An 18,571-nucleotide genomic window follows, 5' to 3' on the forward strand; every position below is an offset into this window, starting at 1 on the left:
GTGATTCTATTAAAATGGAAATGATATTCCGTTGCCACGATTTCTACGTTGCGTATATACTCATATTTTAACAAAATTGAAAATTCAATTCGACGTGGCAATCGAATCTTCTTGATAGTAGTCGTATGAAATTACGCGTGAGTGATTATGAATCGAGATACGTACGGAAAATGAACGTTAATTATTTCTCAATATGGGAGAAGAGATAATTTATCGTGGAAAAAATTTCGGAAATTTTTTGAAATTAATAATGAGAAAAAAGAAAAAGAGCAAATATGAACAATTAGTAAAACACATCGATGTTTTATTGTATAAATTATATACTCATTTTTCTTGTTCATTTTTCTTCTTGTTGAAGTTTCTATTTTTATATGTAACAAATAGTTTTTAAACTGTCTATACTATATAAAAATACATGTTTCTACGTTCTATTTTATAAAGTTAACAATAATTTTATTGTATATTCCTGAACAAATTTCTAGCATTAAATAATTAAAGTTAATCAAAAGTTGATATTCTTGAAAAAACCACGATATAATTTTGTTTTCTATTTTCTACAAAATGGTACAATTCAATTTGCAATAATCCTGGAATAATGATGGCTAATTATTCATCTTAATGTATACAAACTGTATGCAATAGAACAATAGAAAAAAAATGAAACCTGTGAAGTAACTAAGTAACTAAGTAACTAAGTAAACTATCTGCTTCTAAATACTTTAATATCTTTCAATTTCTCCTGAAATATTTTATACCATTATTAGCATAAAAAAATTAAATAGTTTTGAATACTTATATATTAAAAGAATTAAATATATTCTAAAAATATATTCGTTATATGAATGAAGATAAAATGAACTACTTTTGTAAAATAGAATACAAGAGTACACGAATGTAATTAGTAGTAGTTGACTTATTTCAACGCTTTTTTCCCGCATCAATTCGGTGATAGGCTACGTTCTTTAACATCACTTCGATGGAAATGAGAATAGCGAGAAACCGACAAGCGAGTATTAGTTGCCGTATATTGATTTCCTGTAAGCGATGTCACGAAAAAGAGAAAAAAAGAAGGTAATACCAGCAGCGCATTTTAAATTTCTCATTTTTTATCGCGAATTCATTACTGGTCGATGCGTTTCTTGTGTCAAATTGTTTCTTAACCATTGAAAATTATTTAAATAATTCAAAGATCGTTATTCGATTCTTATATGTATTATTTATGTTTATGTATTTTATTTTGAGAGATAGTATTGCACGAAATTTAATATTAAGATCTTTTTTTAACTTACTATTTGTGAAAAATTTGGCATAATCTTGTGTATTAAAAAGATTTAAGCTTCCTTTGTGGTCTTTGTAAATATGTAATTAAGGACTTACCAACTTGAGCCACGCGTTCGTAGTTAATATTTGATTCTTCTCATCCTGGAAAAAAAAATATATTATTAATTTTATTTCAATATTTAAATTGTTAACTATTTTATAAAATTAAAGATTGTCATAATTGTTTTCTTTGATAATTAATATTATTATCAGTTGATATTTTAATTATTGTCAAATACATTGAATTATATTATGTTAAAATTGAAATATTGATATATTATTGAAATTATTATTTATATATATATTTTATTGCTTATGATATGTGAAAATATAAAATATTTGTATAATTTCTTTGCACATGAAATGATATCTTGATAATAATAATCTGAATAATTATCTAAATTATACTACAAAAACAAAAGAATTAAATATGTCTATTCCAATATGATACATTTTCCAAATTAACATACTCACTTCCTCAAACAAAAGGATAATCATACAAATATCTAATAAGATAGAAATTCATTCATTGTATAATTAAGTGAAAGAGAAGTTTATAAGACATAGGATCAATGATCAAACGCGAGAACGAAAGCAAAAAAGTAGAGTTATATAAATAGCAAATGGTAAAATTTACGGCAAAAAGTAGAGAACCAATAACCACAAATTGCTGTTGCAATCGTTCGTTTACCAAGTGCTCTAAAGAGAACCGCACTCCACCACAGGCTCATCAGAACTTCAAAGTGATTTATAAAATGGATGCACTTTAACGATAGTGTCAACGAACAAACCACTTGGTAAACGATCGTGTCCAACCAATTAATCGTTGACCAATACTACTTAGCACGATATCTTCTATAATTGTAAGGGAAATTTTCCTTATATATTCAGCCTTTCTTTGAATTAACTAATGAAAAAACTATTTTGTGAGTATGCTTTCTACGATACACATATTATCCAAGGAATTATAATATAGAATATTTTATACAGAAATATATATGATGAATGTATTTTATAAAAACGAATTGTGAAATAGATATAGATAAATAATTATAACAAATAATTAATACTATTAATAAGTGTCTTTTAAAAAATTTAATTAAAATATTATTCTCTCAAATAATAAAATTCTTCAATTACTTTTTCATGATTCTGAATAATTTTCTTTTTTCAAAAATTTAAAAATAATAACTCAAAGAGTAGAAAGAACTAACTTAAGTTTAATTTGATCAACTTTCTTCTAATCATATTATCACTATATTGTTAAAATAGCATATACATGCAATATATATCCTTACAAAACCTAATTAAATCAGTAAAAAAACATTATTAGAATAAAGCAAAATGTTATAAATTATTTTAGATATAGAAACACCGTCAATGTCTTTAAGATATTCGCAATATGTAAACTCTAAAAAATACACAGTGAAAATTATATCAGATGTTTAAGAAAGTTATGAATTATATAATAAAATAAGCATAATAAAATTTATTATTTAATTTTAACTAATATTATAAAGTTAAACTAATAATAATAAACTAATAATATAAAGAATAAATAATATTAATACAATATTTCTTTTGAAATCTTTCTATTATTTCATTGATATATCTATTTTCAATATCGTCATTAACTAAAATTTAAAATTAAAGTTCTGTCTTTATTAAATTACATTGTATAAAAGCTTAATGTTTCAAAATTATTGTCACGAACGAAATAAATTTCTAAGGCGTATCTCGTTTAATAGCGGAATGAAAGTATATTTGCATGTCAATGGTGCATCCTCAGGTTGTATAGGATGCGAGAAAAGCTTGCGACCAGCGCAACAAGTATGAAACGATTTAAGTTTAACGATTCGTGACGAAAATGGTCTGTTAATCTCGTGAAAGTTGGCTAGAACGTGGTGATAGTAAGGAAGTGATAAAAAATGCAATTAAGGGATAACCTGGACGCTAAGTGAACTTATTATTTCATATTTAAACAGTACGTGGGTCGGCCACACGATCCTCATCATTTTTCGCTTGGAAGTGAGATGAAATAAAAAATTGATTTTAATACTATTCAAAATGAAATTGAAATGATTACAAATTTTTCAATAGTCACAAATTTTTGTAATACTGAATTATTATTATTTTATATATATACTTCGTTATTATAGAATGGAAAAATGCTTATATTAAAAGATATTTTGTAAGAGTGAAATAATAGATTTGTGGAAAGCAATTGAAAAGTTTGTATAGAAAATAATTCTTATATATTTTATATTATATTTCTATGAAAGAAAAAAAATTTAAACATGTTTAATTATTATTTAGTAAATTTAAATTTTCTAAAATTGTATTTGATCTTCAAGATGCAAAATCATAGATAGAAAGTAAAAATAAAAAAGAAAATTGATATAAAAAAAATTTTGATAAACTTTTTGAATGACGAAAAAATGTTAAAATCTGAAAGCATCCACAAATGATTTATTAAAATATATACCTCTGAAAGTTCTCTTTCTTTGATAATGATATTTCCCATAGAATACATCTTTGCACTGAATACATCTTAGTAACAGTGTAACGTTCAGATTGTTTAGATATCTCCTTGATTTGTGAATTCGTTAGGGTATTTGGTAATTGGTAACCTTGGTCCACGCATGTGCTAAATACTTGTCTTCGCTTCAAAGTGAAATCGAATTAACGCCTGATTTCCACTTCAAAGTGGAATCAGATCCAAGGTCGATTTTCCGTTCGGCTCAAAGCGAAATTAGATCGATCGACGGTGCGTAAAGTTTTCCGGTCAAGAAGCACACACGTGACCAAGAGATGCTACGAAATCAAAATTTTCTGCGTATGAACAATTTTAAAATTTTATTGTATCATAATTTAATAAAAATAAGTCGAAAATGAAGTATATTCCTTTGGAGAAGTTATAACGGAATCGTCACATAATGTAAAATATTAGATCAATCTTTAAGTATATAATATTTCAATATCTGAGTTTTATACAAAAAAAATGAATATTTTTTTGGAAAAATCGTCTAGAAATTGAATGGAGAATGAAGAAGAGATAATTATTTTTATTTAATATATTGCTTATGTATTAATTTATGCGAATTATATTAATTTATGCCAATTTATATTAAATTTTAGATTTAATGTCAAGATATAATTGCCATTTGTTTCACGTTTTTTAATATGCATTCTGCACGTTAGCACAAGAATATAAAGCTATTACGACCATAATTTAATAGTATCTTTTAATAATTTGATTAAAACAATATATATGCTTTCTATGTATGTACGATAATATATGTAGAATAATTTTGAAACAAATCCGTAATGAATATTTATATAAATACTTAAGAATACATTATTCATAATTCTAAATTTATGAAAATTATTACAATACCAAGAGAAATTAAACGAATTAAAAAATTAAAATATTTTATTATTACATTGTATAAAAATATAATAGTATATGATTGTAATACAAAAATTTATTAAAATATTATTAATTTTGAACTTATGTACATGCTACAATGTACGTTTCTAAATTATTGCATTTAAACTAAATTGATTTCTATCGATGATAATTGATTGAATGTAAATTGTTAAACTATATATAATAATTGAAAAATGAAAACAGAATGATTTGACTACAAATAAATAATTTTGTAATAATTTATAATATTTCAATTACAATGTTTCTTGATAAATCTTCTTAGTACAAACAAGAATCTTTTCTCGTAAATCAAATGAATTTTACAAACAAAACTCAAATGTAAGACACGAGTGAACTTCTCACATTTTTTTAGACGAAAAAAAATTTTATTTCTCGTAAGTTTTCTCGATTTGAAAAATATATTCAGATACCTTACCCAGATTACCTCACACCCTAATTAGCACGTGCAATAAATTTCAGCATGCACGAAACGCTAATACATATCCATTTTATTACGAAAATAATTCCGCGCTTGACACGGTCATGATTAATCGTTGTTTAATATGTTTCGTGGCGGAAGAGAGCGGCAGATTATCGGAAATCAATAAGCGATCAAATTATCGAATCAATCATAGTGAAACAAACCACGCTGAGAGACGTTCATGCTAATCGAACCGGTTATTAGATTATTAGAACTCTTCTCTAACTGTTCTTAACTGAGAATTACGAGAAGAATTGATTCGCTTTATTATCTCCAATTCTCTGAAGTTCATTCCATTTATTATTTTTATTGCTGCAATGATCTTCGTTTCAATGGCTAACAATGTTTGCAATTGTTATAGGATCTAAAATGAATTTATCTTATTATCTGATCGAATCGAATCGAATTGTTTCGAAATGCATGTGAATAGTGTAGTGTGTAACAAAAATTAATATATTGTTTATGTTTACAATAATTTTTATTGTAATAAATTATTTAATTTTACAACACTATTCTCTACAATAATTTTAAAAATATATAAAATATTTATTGAAGATACATGTATTCTAAAAATTATTAAAATTACTAAAGAAATTATATTATACTAGAAATTGAACGAAAAAAAGTAATTTTTCATTAAAGATTGAAATGCATTGCAACATCTGGATTTTTTCTCCTTTCTCAATCATTCGATTCATTTTGAATCTTCTTTTAAATGGAGATTTTTATAACGATGAATCTAAAAAAGTTTTCGATATTTCCATTCTTTTCCAATTCAGAATAAAAACTTCAAAATCAAGTGAAAGAATATAACTTAAAAGACCTCTTTCTTCTCTTTACTTATTGAACATAGTTCGTTACCTCGCTGAAATATTAATTTCGAGGCAAATTATTTAACAAATAATTTTCAGAGAGTTGCTTTTTAACAACCTTACCGCGAACTACAAGGGACATTTGTTTACACATCACTCGAGTAACTGTTTAACCGAAACAATGTGTATAGCGGAAGGCTACGACGCAGGTGTCGAAACTAATCGAAATTGTTGACAACGCCTTTGGTCACACGGTCTACGCACAGACCCCTCTTAATCTGCACCCCTATTCACCTCAAAGCGGACACCAATCGAAGGTTGAATCAAACACGGGCCAACCCTTGACGTTAAAATTTCCCTCACTGATACATTACACTTGGAAAACACGGATTTTTCGTCGAAAATAACAATTCGTTCAAGAAATTGATTTTTTTTTTTTTTTTGTGAAGAAATTTAGTGTTTTAAATTTAATCGAATATTTTTGAACGAAATAATAGAATTGCTCGAATTTTTATTTCTTTAAATTATATATTGTTTGTATTTTAATAGAAAGAAAGATGTGAAGAAAGATATAGAGTGGATGTTTAATTATAGAAATAGAAAATTTATATGTTGTAATAAATACAATCTTGTGCAAATAATTTTATTCGCTGTTTTATATTAAATTATGTATTTTCAAAATACGTAATATATCGTTTAAAATATTTTCATTATTTTGCAATTAATTATAATCTCGAAGATTAATATTTTTCGATTTAATAATTGGAATATAATATATTATACAAGATTTCGAAAAATGTATAGCTTGACAAATAAAAAAGGATGTATGGTAAAATAAAATTCAATGATGTGAATAATAAATCGTCGATCCACTTATCAGAACCTCTTATCATTTTAAAATATACGTTCATAAATATACATAAGTGTAAAATGCACACCTACAACCTTCATTTAAATATTCAAAGCTATTTATTCATAAATATAAATCGATATTCATATATCGATAAAAATTATATTGCATCACATTGATAAAAAAACATTACTATATATTCATTAAGTACAATTTGAATATCGTAAAATGGAAAAATATTATCAAAACTGCGTAACATTAATCAGAATATTATATAAGTACTTATAATATTTATAATATTTAAATAAAAGCATTCTATCATTATGATTAATTTTTTTTTCATTGTTTTTCACAACAATGAAATTTAATATGGAAATAAATTAACACGAATAAATAAAAATAAAATAAATACATTAAATATAAATGGAAACGAATTTATTTATTAATATCTCTATCTTAATATAATTAATATTATTTATATAATGTGATAATATTATTTTAATTAAGAATATTTAATTAATATGAGTTAAAAAAAAGAAAACTATAATTTTATACATTTATTAAAAAGATATTTGAAGTAAATATAAATATTCTAATTTTTTATATTTTTTTAAACGAAGAACTTTGCAATGATTAATTTTCACGATATAAAAAATAGAAAAGAACCATGATACAATTCATCCTATTCGCTTTTATATACACGTAGCAATCACTTTGAAGATTTGCGTTTCAAACAATTTAACCCTTTTACAGGCGATAACTCGTGCGTGATTCAAAGAGCAATAAAAATTGCGAAAAAACGAATCAGGAAAAGAAACTATATACACGAAACAATAGTGAAAAATTTCGTATTTAATCTTTATTGTACATTCATATAGAAGAAATATAATAAAAGTGAAAATCTTTTGTTATTTCAATATAGATTGCCATATTTATTTATATTGTTAAAACGATTGGTAATATAAATGATCTTCAGATACTACTAATAAAATATATTTCTCAAATATTATTTTTACAATAAATATATAATAATCTTTAAATATTTTTTTTTTTTTTTTAATTCAAAACATACGAAAACAAATGAAAAATATGGGGCAAGTTTAAAGAAATATATTGATTCTCACAATAGAATGCTTTGACACTAAATCATTCCAACAGTAAAATAAATAATATATTCAGATAATGGAAAATCTTCTATACTTTATTTGATATTGTAACTAAAAATTCGGAATATGACAGCTAGAAATATGGAACGATTGTTTCAAAGCGTTAAGAATCATGGTTGTGGATCATCTTGGTATGCAGTGTGCAGTGGTTTGGCTGTGAATATATGGGCCGTGAGCCAACCAGTAGCGTGACTCGAGATTTGGTCGAACGCATGCAAGAAAAGGAAAGCGGAGAACAGAAGTAAGGGAAGTTTATAGACAAACGTAGTATTGCGACACTACTTTTACTGTGAAAAATTACCGACCAGTCCGCTTCTTCGTGGAAGATAAATTTTTGAACTTTTAGTTTTGCGTTACTATGGTATTTTCTAAGTCATAGAAGTTGATATATAATTTATGTGATCTTGTTTTCAGACAATTTAAAAGTTTTAAATGAAATAAGATATCATTAATGGAATATATCTTCTTAACTTTACACCAATGAATAAGAGTTTATGACAAATTTTATAACAACAATTTGTTATATTATTCGGATATTCTTTATATAAATAAATTTTTCTTATATATATACAAATTTTCTTAGAATATGAAACGAATAAAACAAATTTGCATTAAATAAAGAAAATACAAAATTTTTATTATCAATGATATTCACTTAACTGCATATTAAAAAATATTCAATTTGTGAACATAGTTATAAACAAATAATATTTCTTGAATATTAATTTAATTCATTATTTCTTTTATTTTATTTAATTATATAAATAAAATTAATAGATATCAAATCAAATTTATTTATATATCAAAAAATCCTTTATAATTACGAATCTTCTCAAAGTTTTCCCTTATTTCCATGCTTTTAATATACAACAAAAAAGAAGAGAAAGTATTAATGCATAAAACGAAATGTCATCGAAAATTAATTCCTTTCAACATATAATAGAGAAGAAAATATAATAACATAATAAAATAAACATTATTTAAACTTGAAATGCAAGAAACGATTCAAAAGAAAGTAGAAACGGTCAAACACGACGTGAAAAGCCATTAGTGGTTGTCGAAAAAAATATCGTCGCAACTGAAAAATAATCAACGACCAAAAAAATCGTTCGAATCACGGAAGCGAAAATATGAAGCTTCGTTCCGCTTGGATAAATAAAAAATGCGGGAACGTGAGCAGTTCGCGATTCTCTTTTGCAATGAACGTTCAGGAAGCATCAAGAGGTTGGAAGAGTGAAAAAACTCGAAGCAGCTTGAGTAACACAACTTAAGGAAACAGAAAGGGTGAAGGGAGAGGAGGGGAGAGCTGAGTAATGGAACATATTTTGCTCCACTTAAGAAATACCTCTTGCTTTAATGTACGAAACTGTTCGGAACATTTTGTTTTTACGCGTAAAATGTCGGATTGAATAAGCAAGAAACACTATGAGCAAGTATCAAATGATGGAAAACTTTGATATTAAACGGTGAGAAGCGTTTATAGCGTAATTAACGGTCAATAATTGAATTAAAACTGAATATCGTTGTTAGGTAGGATTCCTCCTTTGTTTTTGCGGGAGGATAAACGAAAATAAACGTGCATTAACTTTTTGTGTTCCTATATCGATTGTCGATAATTTGTACTGCAAGAGGGGAATCCCGTAATTTAGCCATTAATATGCAATAATGTTCACTATTTGATGAAGAGGAGTGTAGCCACGAAGTAAATATCGATGACAAAATAATTAACAGTAGATAATTATTTCGTTCTTTTTCTTTTTCTTTTTCGTAATCAAATGGTGAGTTAAAAGGATTACAAGAAAATTGTCAATTTTTGTCCACTTTCAGAAAAGAAAGAAAAAAAAAAAGAGAATATCTCTGTCTTAATTTAATTTTTATTTAATAAATATAAATTTTTCTTACAAAATATCAAAATAACATTTTATTAACACATCCTTATCAGACGTCAAAGTTTTCGAGATCACGTTTTCTGCATGCGGAGAAATTAATCAAAAAGTAAAGAGGAAAAGAAAAGTACAAGAAAAAACGGAGGGAATAAGGGAAGAGGGAAGAAAATAAAAGACAAGGAGAAGTTAAAGTTAAAGAGAAAAGAAAGAAGTATAAAAAAAAAGTAAGAAGAAAAAGGGTTACAAAAAGCAAAAAATAAGGTTACGTCGAGGAGAAATTTCGCTGATCAGTGTCTTTATTCCATCCCACGTACTTTCAACTTTCAACCCAGAATGGCGAAAGCCGAGTAATATGATGAGCTCGCTTTACCATTTTATAATTGCGACACTGATGAAAAAGCTTCTCGTTATTTGTGTAACTGTCTATGAGCTTTTGAACGATAATAAACGACAATGAACGCGGATGGAAACTAAAAATCGGCAGGAGGTCACGATAGATTGCGAAGAGCTGACAGCGAACGAGGGTAGAGAAATGGGGGCGTGCAATTTCCATTATGTCGACCATAAATACGGAGTTCAGGGTCAAATGACATCAACGTCGAAACGAGATTTACCGTTTTCATTTATCGACTATGATACCTGGCAGTTGGAAAGAATTTACTGTTCGTCATTGATTCAGTTTTATTGTTGTTGCTCCCTCCCCCTCTTTTTTTTTTTGATTTATATAATCCTCTTGTTAATTTTTAAGATTTTGAAGAGAGTAACTTGAGTTTCTTATAAACTGAATATTTAATAGTAACTGTTTTTGATGAAAATTTTTTCTTATATAAAGTTTTCTGAATATTATTTAAAAAAAAATATAATTAATTTAATAAAATTGTTAAATTTCAATATTAGTATAGATAGTTTTAAATATTTTGCAACATATTAAATTTTAGAAAAAGAAACTTGAGAATATTGTAATATAATATGAATCTTTTATAGGTTTCTGAAGTTTGAAATCATAAGACTTGAAGATATTTTATATGTAGTTTATGATGTGATTAAAGGCTTTTGATATTTTGAGACATTGACATATTCAAAAATTTAGAAATCACAAAGTATGATATATATTTCATCTATATATCTATATATTATGTGCTTATCTAAAAAATTTAATAAAGTTTTTTTTAGTATGAATAAAAAAGAGTTTTTAAAACAGTAACAATTTTTATCGTTTGAAAATGAAACGAATTTTTATATTTTAAACTAATTTTTAAACTAAAAATTTTATATTTTAAATTTTAACTCTTAAAAAGTTAACTCTTGAAAAAATTTAACACTTTTAGACTCTATATGTCTTAAATTATGTAAAATTTATATATATTTATACATATATTATATTTACTATGATTAATAAATTTGTTCTATAGTGTTATAAATTGTATAAGACAATAATTCGAAATTTAATCATACATATCACAAATTACGTTTCCAGCGATGAATCAACAATAATGAAGCAATTTTAATGTTATATATGTGAATTTGTGGCTTCCAATTAAGGATATTATTTGAGATATTTCTCATAATTCAATAAATGGATAATGGCAACGAGATTGGTTAATTGACTATTAAGTGGTTTGAGACAAACGATTTTTTAATTTAATCAAAATTATCTTTTTATAAATTACTTTTTAGTTAGCAAATTGCTTTTTGGATCATTTATTATAAAAAATTATTTTACGTATCTAATTATAGAAAATATTATAGATATTATAGATATAAAAAAAAAAAAATTCGTGATAAAATATGAATCGATGAATTTTAAATCTTACTACACTATTAAAGTTAATATAATATTAATGATGACTTCATTATTAATTGTATAAGATATATGGATTTATCTAAATATTTTACTTAGGAAAAGTTTAATATAAATCTATTACCGTTTATTCATTTTAAATATTTAACGAGATGAAAAATTTTTATTTTATAAAATCAAAAGTGAATGTATCGACGAATAACACGTCAGATTTAGGCAACATCAGATCTAAAGGCAGTTATTAGATTATTTAGAAATATTAAAAAATTAAGTAGCAATAAAACTTATTGATATTTTTTAATCGAGCGAGTTTGTTGTATGAAAACTACACTAATACAATTCATAATTATTCAATAAAAAAAGATTCTTCTACAATAATTCAATTTATATGAATCATTTGAAAGCTAAACTGATCAATTCTTTTAATTTCAATACAAAATATATGGTTAATATTTCAGAAACTCCATAATAATATAATTCCATATTAATATAGAATTAGTCCTTTTGGTTTATATAAAATTCAACATCACGACGAAAATTTCTAGAACAAAACTTCTTTTTTACTCCACACATATCTGAAAAGTTTGCTACTATAAAATAGAACCAAAAAAAATGTAATCCAGCTTATTTTTTTTTTTTTTTTTTGACACGAAATATCAAAGCTTGTAGTACATTTCTCTATTTGTACACGAAGTCACCATCTTTTATATTAGTAATAGTATAGAAATTTGCTGCACTCCACGGGACAGAATATATACATATAAACGTTCGTATTAACAGAATACGAATGGAAATTCTATGTACGTGTTATATTGGCCTGCCCACGATCATTTGTTTTAGTCACAAATTTTGCTTTGATCCGATTATATTTCCGATATATTTACGATTTAGTTGGTTATATTTAGTCGTGGCTCGAAATATTTAATTAAAATTCTTCCTAACTGTCGATATAATGGAAGCATAAACAGTGCTCTTACAAATTTATTCCCTTCTTTTGATCGATACGAATGATGGATCGTATGTTCATGTATATCGGTTCAGTAAACACTATGGTATGATGATAAAATATAAATTACAATGTGAAATAAATTTAATAATGTATAGAAATAAAAATTGTTTGATAAATTTATTCTATAATATATTTTAGAAATTTTAATCTTTTATTTATTTTAGAAATACTGTAGAATTAACCGGAGAATATTTATCTAATCAGAAATTCAATCTCATAGAGGTCTAAGATAGATCATAGAAAATCTATTATTAAATTTTATAAAAATATTATTTGTTTATGTAACTTCAAAAATCTCTAAATTCATTTTCAGTTTATATTTTATATAACTAAAATTTTTTATTTTTAAAAAATCTATACAATTTTTCTTTTCCAAAAAAATGAATTCTTTTCTTTACATCATATTATTTAAAAAATAAATACGAAAATTTCCTAAAACGAAAAAAAAAATCTCATTAAAAATAAACAGTTTTCCACTCACAATTATTATCTCGAATTTCTCGTATGATTTATTTCGCGTTCGATTTAATCCAATATCACGAATAATAATATATTCCTATCAAAGTAAACGTCCTCTAACAATAAAGATAGAGGGAAAAATCGAATTTCCTTTCACCATTTCGATGGAATGCAATTACGAAAATAAAAATATCTGATAATGTCTATGATTCGATAATGAAATCAAAGTTCCTTTGTTTCAAAGGGGAAGATCGTGGTGCACGAAGCGACATTGATGATCAGAAAAAATTTACGAGCCTCCACGGTTGGATCGTCATCGTTATAAATAGACAACGGTTAAAAATTTAATATCCACGATACACGTGTCCGTAACAAGACAAATCGAGTGAACTATTAACCGATGGTTTCACGTATGTGGGGGAAGGATATTGTGTTTTCCCTCAGAGAGGAAGACATTTTCTTTTGGCGTCCCGTTTTTCACGGTTCTTTAGATTTAACTTTCAATTCAATTGAAAACCGAGTTTTCGTCGCTTTTCCTGATTTCGCATCAGGATTTTCCCGTGTGTGCACACCAATATGAGTGGCCTGTTTGCCGATGTGCAATAATTACGTTTCGCGTATTTACATACCTAGTAAGTCTTATATCGGAATTTCCAAGCACCACGAGCGCTTTGTTCCACGCGAAATTGTATAGACCGGAAAATATTTGCTTGTCGAGTGTAATTACACCTCATATATGCTCGAGCAGTATATGTGGCATTGAGACATTAGCGGGATTGAGTATTACAAAGGGTGAGGAGGAGAACACCGTGAGACGAAACATATTATTATGTATAGTATTTCCTATACGTGATAGCGTAATCTAAACAGTATTGCTAAATATTGTAAGAATATTATGTTTCGTATATCAATTATTCTTAAATATAGTAATAAATATTAATTAGTGACAATATAATAACGAGTTTGAAACTGAGAACTGTGATTATAATTAAAAAAGATAACCAAAATAGATATCTTATGATACAAAGTATCCTAATAAAATATTCTTATGTAATTTGAATTACTTCATGTGTTTATGATAATGTGTAATTAAATTGTGCAAATATCGATGCATGAGATTATTTTTTTGAATGTAAAGAATTTTAAATCTAAATTTAAAATATTTTTCGCCTATTGAAATGTTTTCGTATCGTTTGCTTTATTTATAATTAAAGCAACGACGATATTAAAAAGAATCACTGCTCCCATTCATTTTTATAACATACTTCCTCTGTTTACCCTTTGCATTTACGTCATTTCTGAAATTAATTATAGCTACCCCATTTTATAACTTTCATTTTTTACATGTGTTTTTATCTACAAAATAACTAAAGATTAATCATTTCATGTTATACTTATACATGAACAAAAATTAACATAATCATAGAAATATATATGCTTTTAAAATCTCATTATATTTTATTTCTTTCTTTTTTTTATAGAAAATAATTATTAATATCTCTTAAAAATCGGTTTTTTATAAAATCAGATTTCTACATATTGTATCGATTAAAGGTTTAGTTTAATATTTTCTATTTTGTACTCATACATGATTAATACCATTTTTTGTTCATTGTATGTTATTATTGTAAAAAAATAATGATACTCGTTCATTATTTTTATTTTTATGATTTTTTATATATTCTTATAATCTAATAAATTTTTATCGATTATGATACTATTATGAAAAGCATATGTTTCGAAAAAGACTCAAACAATTTGTGATTAATTGACATTCAACTTCTCATCTTAAATGAATTATTTTGTTTAATGCAAATATTAAAATTTATTGACTATGAAAAACTAAATATATATATATATTTTCCATTAATAAATAAAAAACTTTTAAAAACTTTGATTATAAGAAAATTTACTACCTATTTCGAATTTCTAATAATTAATAATTTCCATTGTTAAAGAGCAAATATAAAAATGATAATGACCATAAATAATGACATAAAAATAATAATCTTGACAATCCTTTTCGTCAATATTCTGAAATTACACGACTTTTTCTAAGCAATAGAAATAATTAAAATTCAACAAATTCTTAAAAAATCCTCGAAATTATACTCAATATATAACAGAAATAAATAATAATATATTGTATCTAGCGAACTTTCTTGTTGAAACTTCAAATACTCTATAATCCTTTCAAGCATCTAATACAAAAAACAAAACAAAGTAATCGGATAAACAGTTGTTGGCCAATCAAAAAGAACGCGCAACAATTATGCTTTTTCACAGGAGATATGCCCAGTTTGTGCTAACATATCCGATTATCAACGTTCATATACTCGCAGAACGGTGTTTAGCGCGACGGTGGCCGAGAGGAAGGGTGCATAAAGTAAATGACCGAGGCGGAGGTGGCCAAGATGGAGAGCATAATGCGATCTGCCTCGTTCACTACTTCCATCCTCGTTCATTCCACCCCTCGGTCATTAACCATGGTTTCATTTAGATAAGGCCGATATTTTGACGTGCAAAAACTAGCCTAGCTAATCTTGGTCCTTCTTATCTTTGCAATTCACGCAAAGATTACGAAACGGCAGCTTTGTTGGGCGCATCAAGCGAAAATTGCGCCTCGGGTTTCGCAATCTTCCATTCCAAGGTAATCTCAGAAAGTATTACGCGGCCATTGACACTGAATATTTGATGAGTCGTTATTGAATCTTTTATACTCGACCCACTTTTGCTTGCCGTTCAATTACATGACGCAATGATATTGGGTTTAGTTGAAAGTAAGGTAAGAGAAGGAATAAATCTATAAATCTAAGTATACGATGATTTTATGGTAAAAAATAAAGAAATTGGAAAAATGCTTGTAATTGTTGTAAATAATTACACGAAAAAATATGAAATTTTTTTAAAATAATTGAAACTAATGATAAGTTTGATGCTAACAATAGAAGAAAAATTAAAATGTAAATTGTTAAATTTTACTAACTATTATATTATATTAATACGAATTAAAAATTGAAAAATATTAATATCTTTTATTATTCCTGACTTAATTAGCTTATTTTCAAAGTCATATATTTTTCAAAAGAAAAAAAATTAAATAATTAATTAAAATAAAGTTATTCTGAATATAAATAATCAATAATATTGATATATACCTTATAAGATAATATTTTTATAAATATTTTTGTAAATTTATTTACTTTTCTAAAATATATTATAATCATGATTTATATTATCCTGTTTAATTCTATATAAAAATGAACTTGTTTTTGAATCTAAAACATGGATGGAAGTATTTACGCGTATAAGGATAAAGGTCAATTATAAAAGTAAGCAACTGACGAATAAAAAACTTCCATCAATATGTCATGTTCATAATAACATTATAACCACTCGTTAATCGAGTTATTGAAACAAAGAAACAAACAAAAATAATTAACTATAGAAAAAATTTCTCAACCCTTCATAACTATTATTGATTTTGTTACAGCACGAAAAATAAATAAAATGTCAATGTTTAATTAATTCATTAATATAAGAATATATAATTCCACAATATAATAATTTAAAATTTATACAATTTCCCGATAAAATAATCTTCTTATCCCCACAAATTTTTGATATCTTTCGAACAATTTATTTTTTCCTTACGACTACTCGCATAAGAACGGATTCATCGTGCAAATATATCCTAACCTCGTTAATCTCAACAAGAACGATATCCTTAAAATCTTTTCCACTACCGAGAATAATCTTTTATCACACTTTCGTGCCATTATTCGTTGAAATGCCGGTGTTATCTCATTGTATCCATTCCTGGCATCGCTTCAATTTACTTTGACGTTGGAATAAACGCATGGCGGGGGATGGATAGGATAAGCGAGCAATGAATGCACGAAAAAAGAAATCCGATCGAACAGACGGTATTCATATACGATTCGGATAACTTCTCATATATGGCGAGAGAAAGGAGAGGGGTCATAATGGAAATCTTTCATTCAGGCAAGTTTCTATCGATGGAAACGCTATCTGTGTATAGATATAAATATAGAATATGCGAGCATATGCGAGCCGGTAACCATTGTGCAGTTTGCCGCCAATTCCGCCTTCCGTCGTAAATCCTTTTTAATGCGATTTTCTTAAGAAAGGAAGAAAACCTGGCGAAATGCACCCGGCTCAGTAATTCCCTTAATGTAAATGCGATTACATGGGGATCAAATTAGAAGAACGCGGAATCGTTTCGGCTATGACGGATTTCAATCCGATCTGACTGTTAAAGGAAGTATTCGAATGGAAAATAATATGAACGATGGCTCGAGATATTAAAATCTAAAGATGAAACATGTATACGCTAAGGCTGTTCCAATTTATTTCCTTTTTCTTCTAGAGTTATTCAATGGTATGAGTGTGTCATTAGTTTGACTTATAAATTGGAAAGCAATTTTTATTTAAAAAGATATTAATTCTGATAAGTACTAGTTCTAATTGTAAATATTACTGAAATATAGAAAATATATTTAAAGAATAAAGTATATATTCTTATGTACTCCTATATAATTTGATATTAATTTATCTTTTCTTCTTTTTTTTAATCTTTTCAGTAGTATAATATATTACTGACAATTCTGTTTAATTCTAATGTAAATTTCTAGCTTTGTAAATATATTCATTAAATTGTAATAATTTAGATTCCCAAATTTAAATAAATTTCAATTGCAAAACAGAAAATGAACATATGGAAAATTATTATCTTGAATCTTATTTATATGAAAAGAAATAATTATCTAACTTCTAAATTAATTTCTACCGAGTTCTAACTTAAATTAATTCAATACTGACAAAATATCAGAATATAATCAATTTATTTTTTTACTCCAAAACCATCATACCTTTTATCAAAATAAATCTAAAATCTTTTCCAAATCTCATATTAGAAATTAAAGTCTATTTCAGAATGAAAAGAAATTCGATTGCATTAGTCAACTTCCATATCGCGAGAAAGAATTAACTTCAGTTGTTATTCTTTATAACTCGTTGACGCGTAAAGATTAACGTCGTTAAAAATATGAGAGAAATAACTTACCACATCTATGATCTGCTGCAGCGTGATGCCAAATTTCACTTCGAGAGGCTCGCTCTCATTGGCGACGGGCCGCTCCAGCGTGTTGTATGACGACAACAGCTCGTTCAACAAACGTTTCTCGTGACGTCCGCACAGGCTTTCTGCAACAGAAACAAGTTGTTGTTAAATCTGTGTAAAACATTCCAAAACAGCTAGTACGGGTCGGCAGTTAATTGCCATAAATATAAATTTTGTCGTGAATTATTGTAGAGAACGACTGTACTTTAGTTAG

The 18,571-nt window shown here is 26.3% G+C and overlaps 1 protein-coding gene across 6 annotated transcripts in view; it reads right to left on the bottom strand.

Moving 5' to 3' along the window:
• The window catches only part of LOC102674460 (neuronal acetylcholine receptor subunit alpha-7), a 362,879-nt gene that overhangs the window by 234,283 nt on the left and 110,025 nt on the right, over nucleotides 1–18,571 (bottom strand). For all 6 annotated transcript variants that reach the window (XM_006623887.2, XM_006623889.2, XM_031514304.1 and 3 more), the window contains exons 4-5: nucleotides 18,301–18,440; nucleotides 1,378–1,422 (exon numbers count right to left, since the gene is read on the bottom strand). In XM_006623887.2, the coding sequence (XP_006623950.1) occupies nucleotides 1,378–1,422; nucleotides 18,301–18,440 (185 nt within the window). The remainder of the gene's footprint in view (nucleotides 1–1,377; nucleotides 1,423–18,300; nucleotides 18,441–18,571) is intronic.

Source organism: Apis dorsata, unplaced genomic scaffold, assembly GCF_000469605.1.
Source record: "Apis dorsata unplaced genomic scaffold, Apis dorsata 1.3 scaffold_968, whole genome shotgun sequence".
Lineage (NCBI taxonomy): Eukaryota > Metazoa > Arthropoda > Insecta > Hymenoptera > Apidae > Apis > Apis dorsata.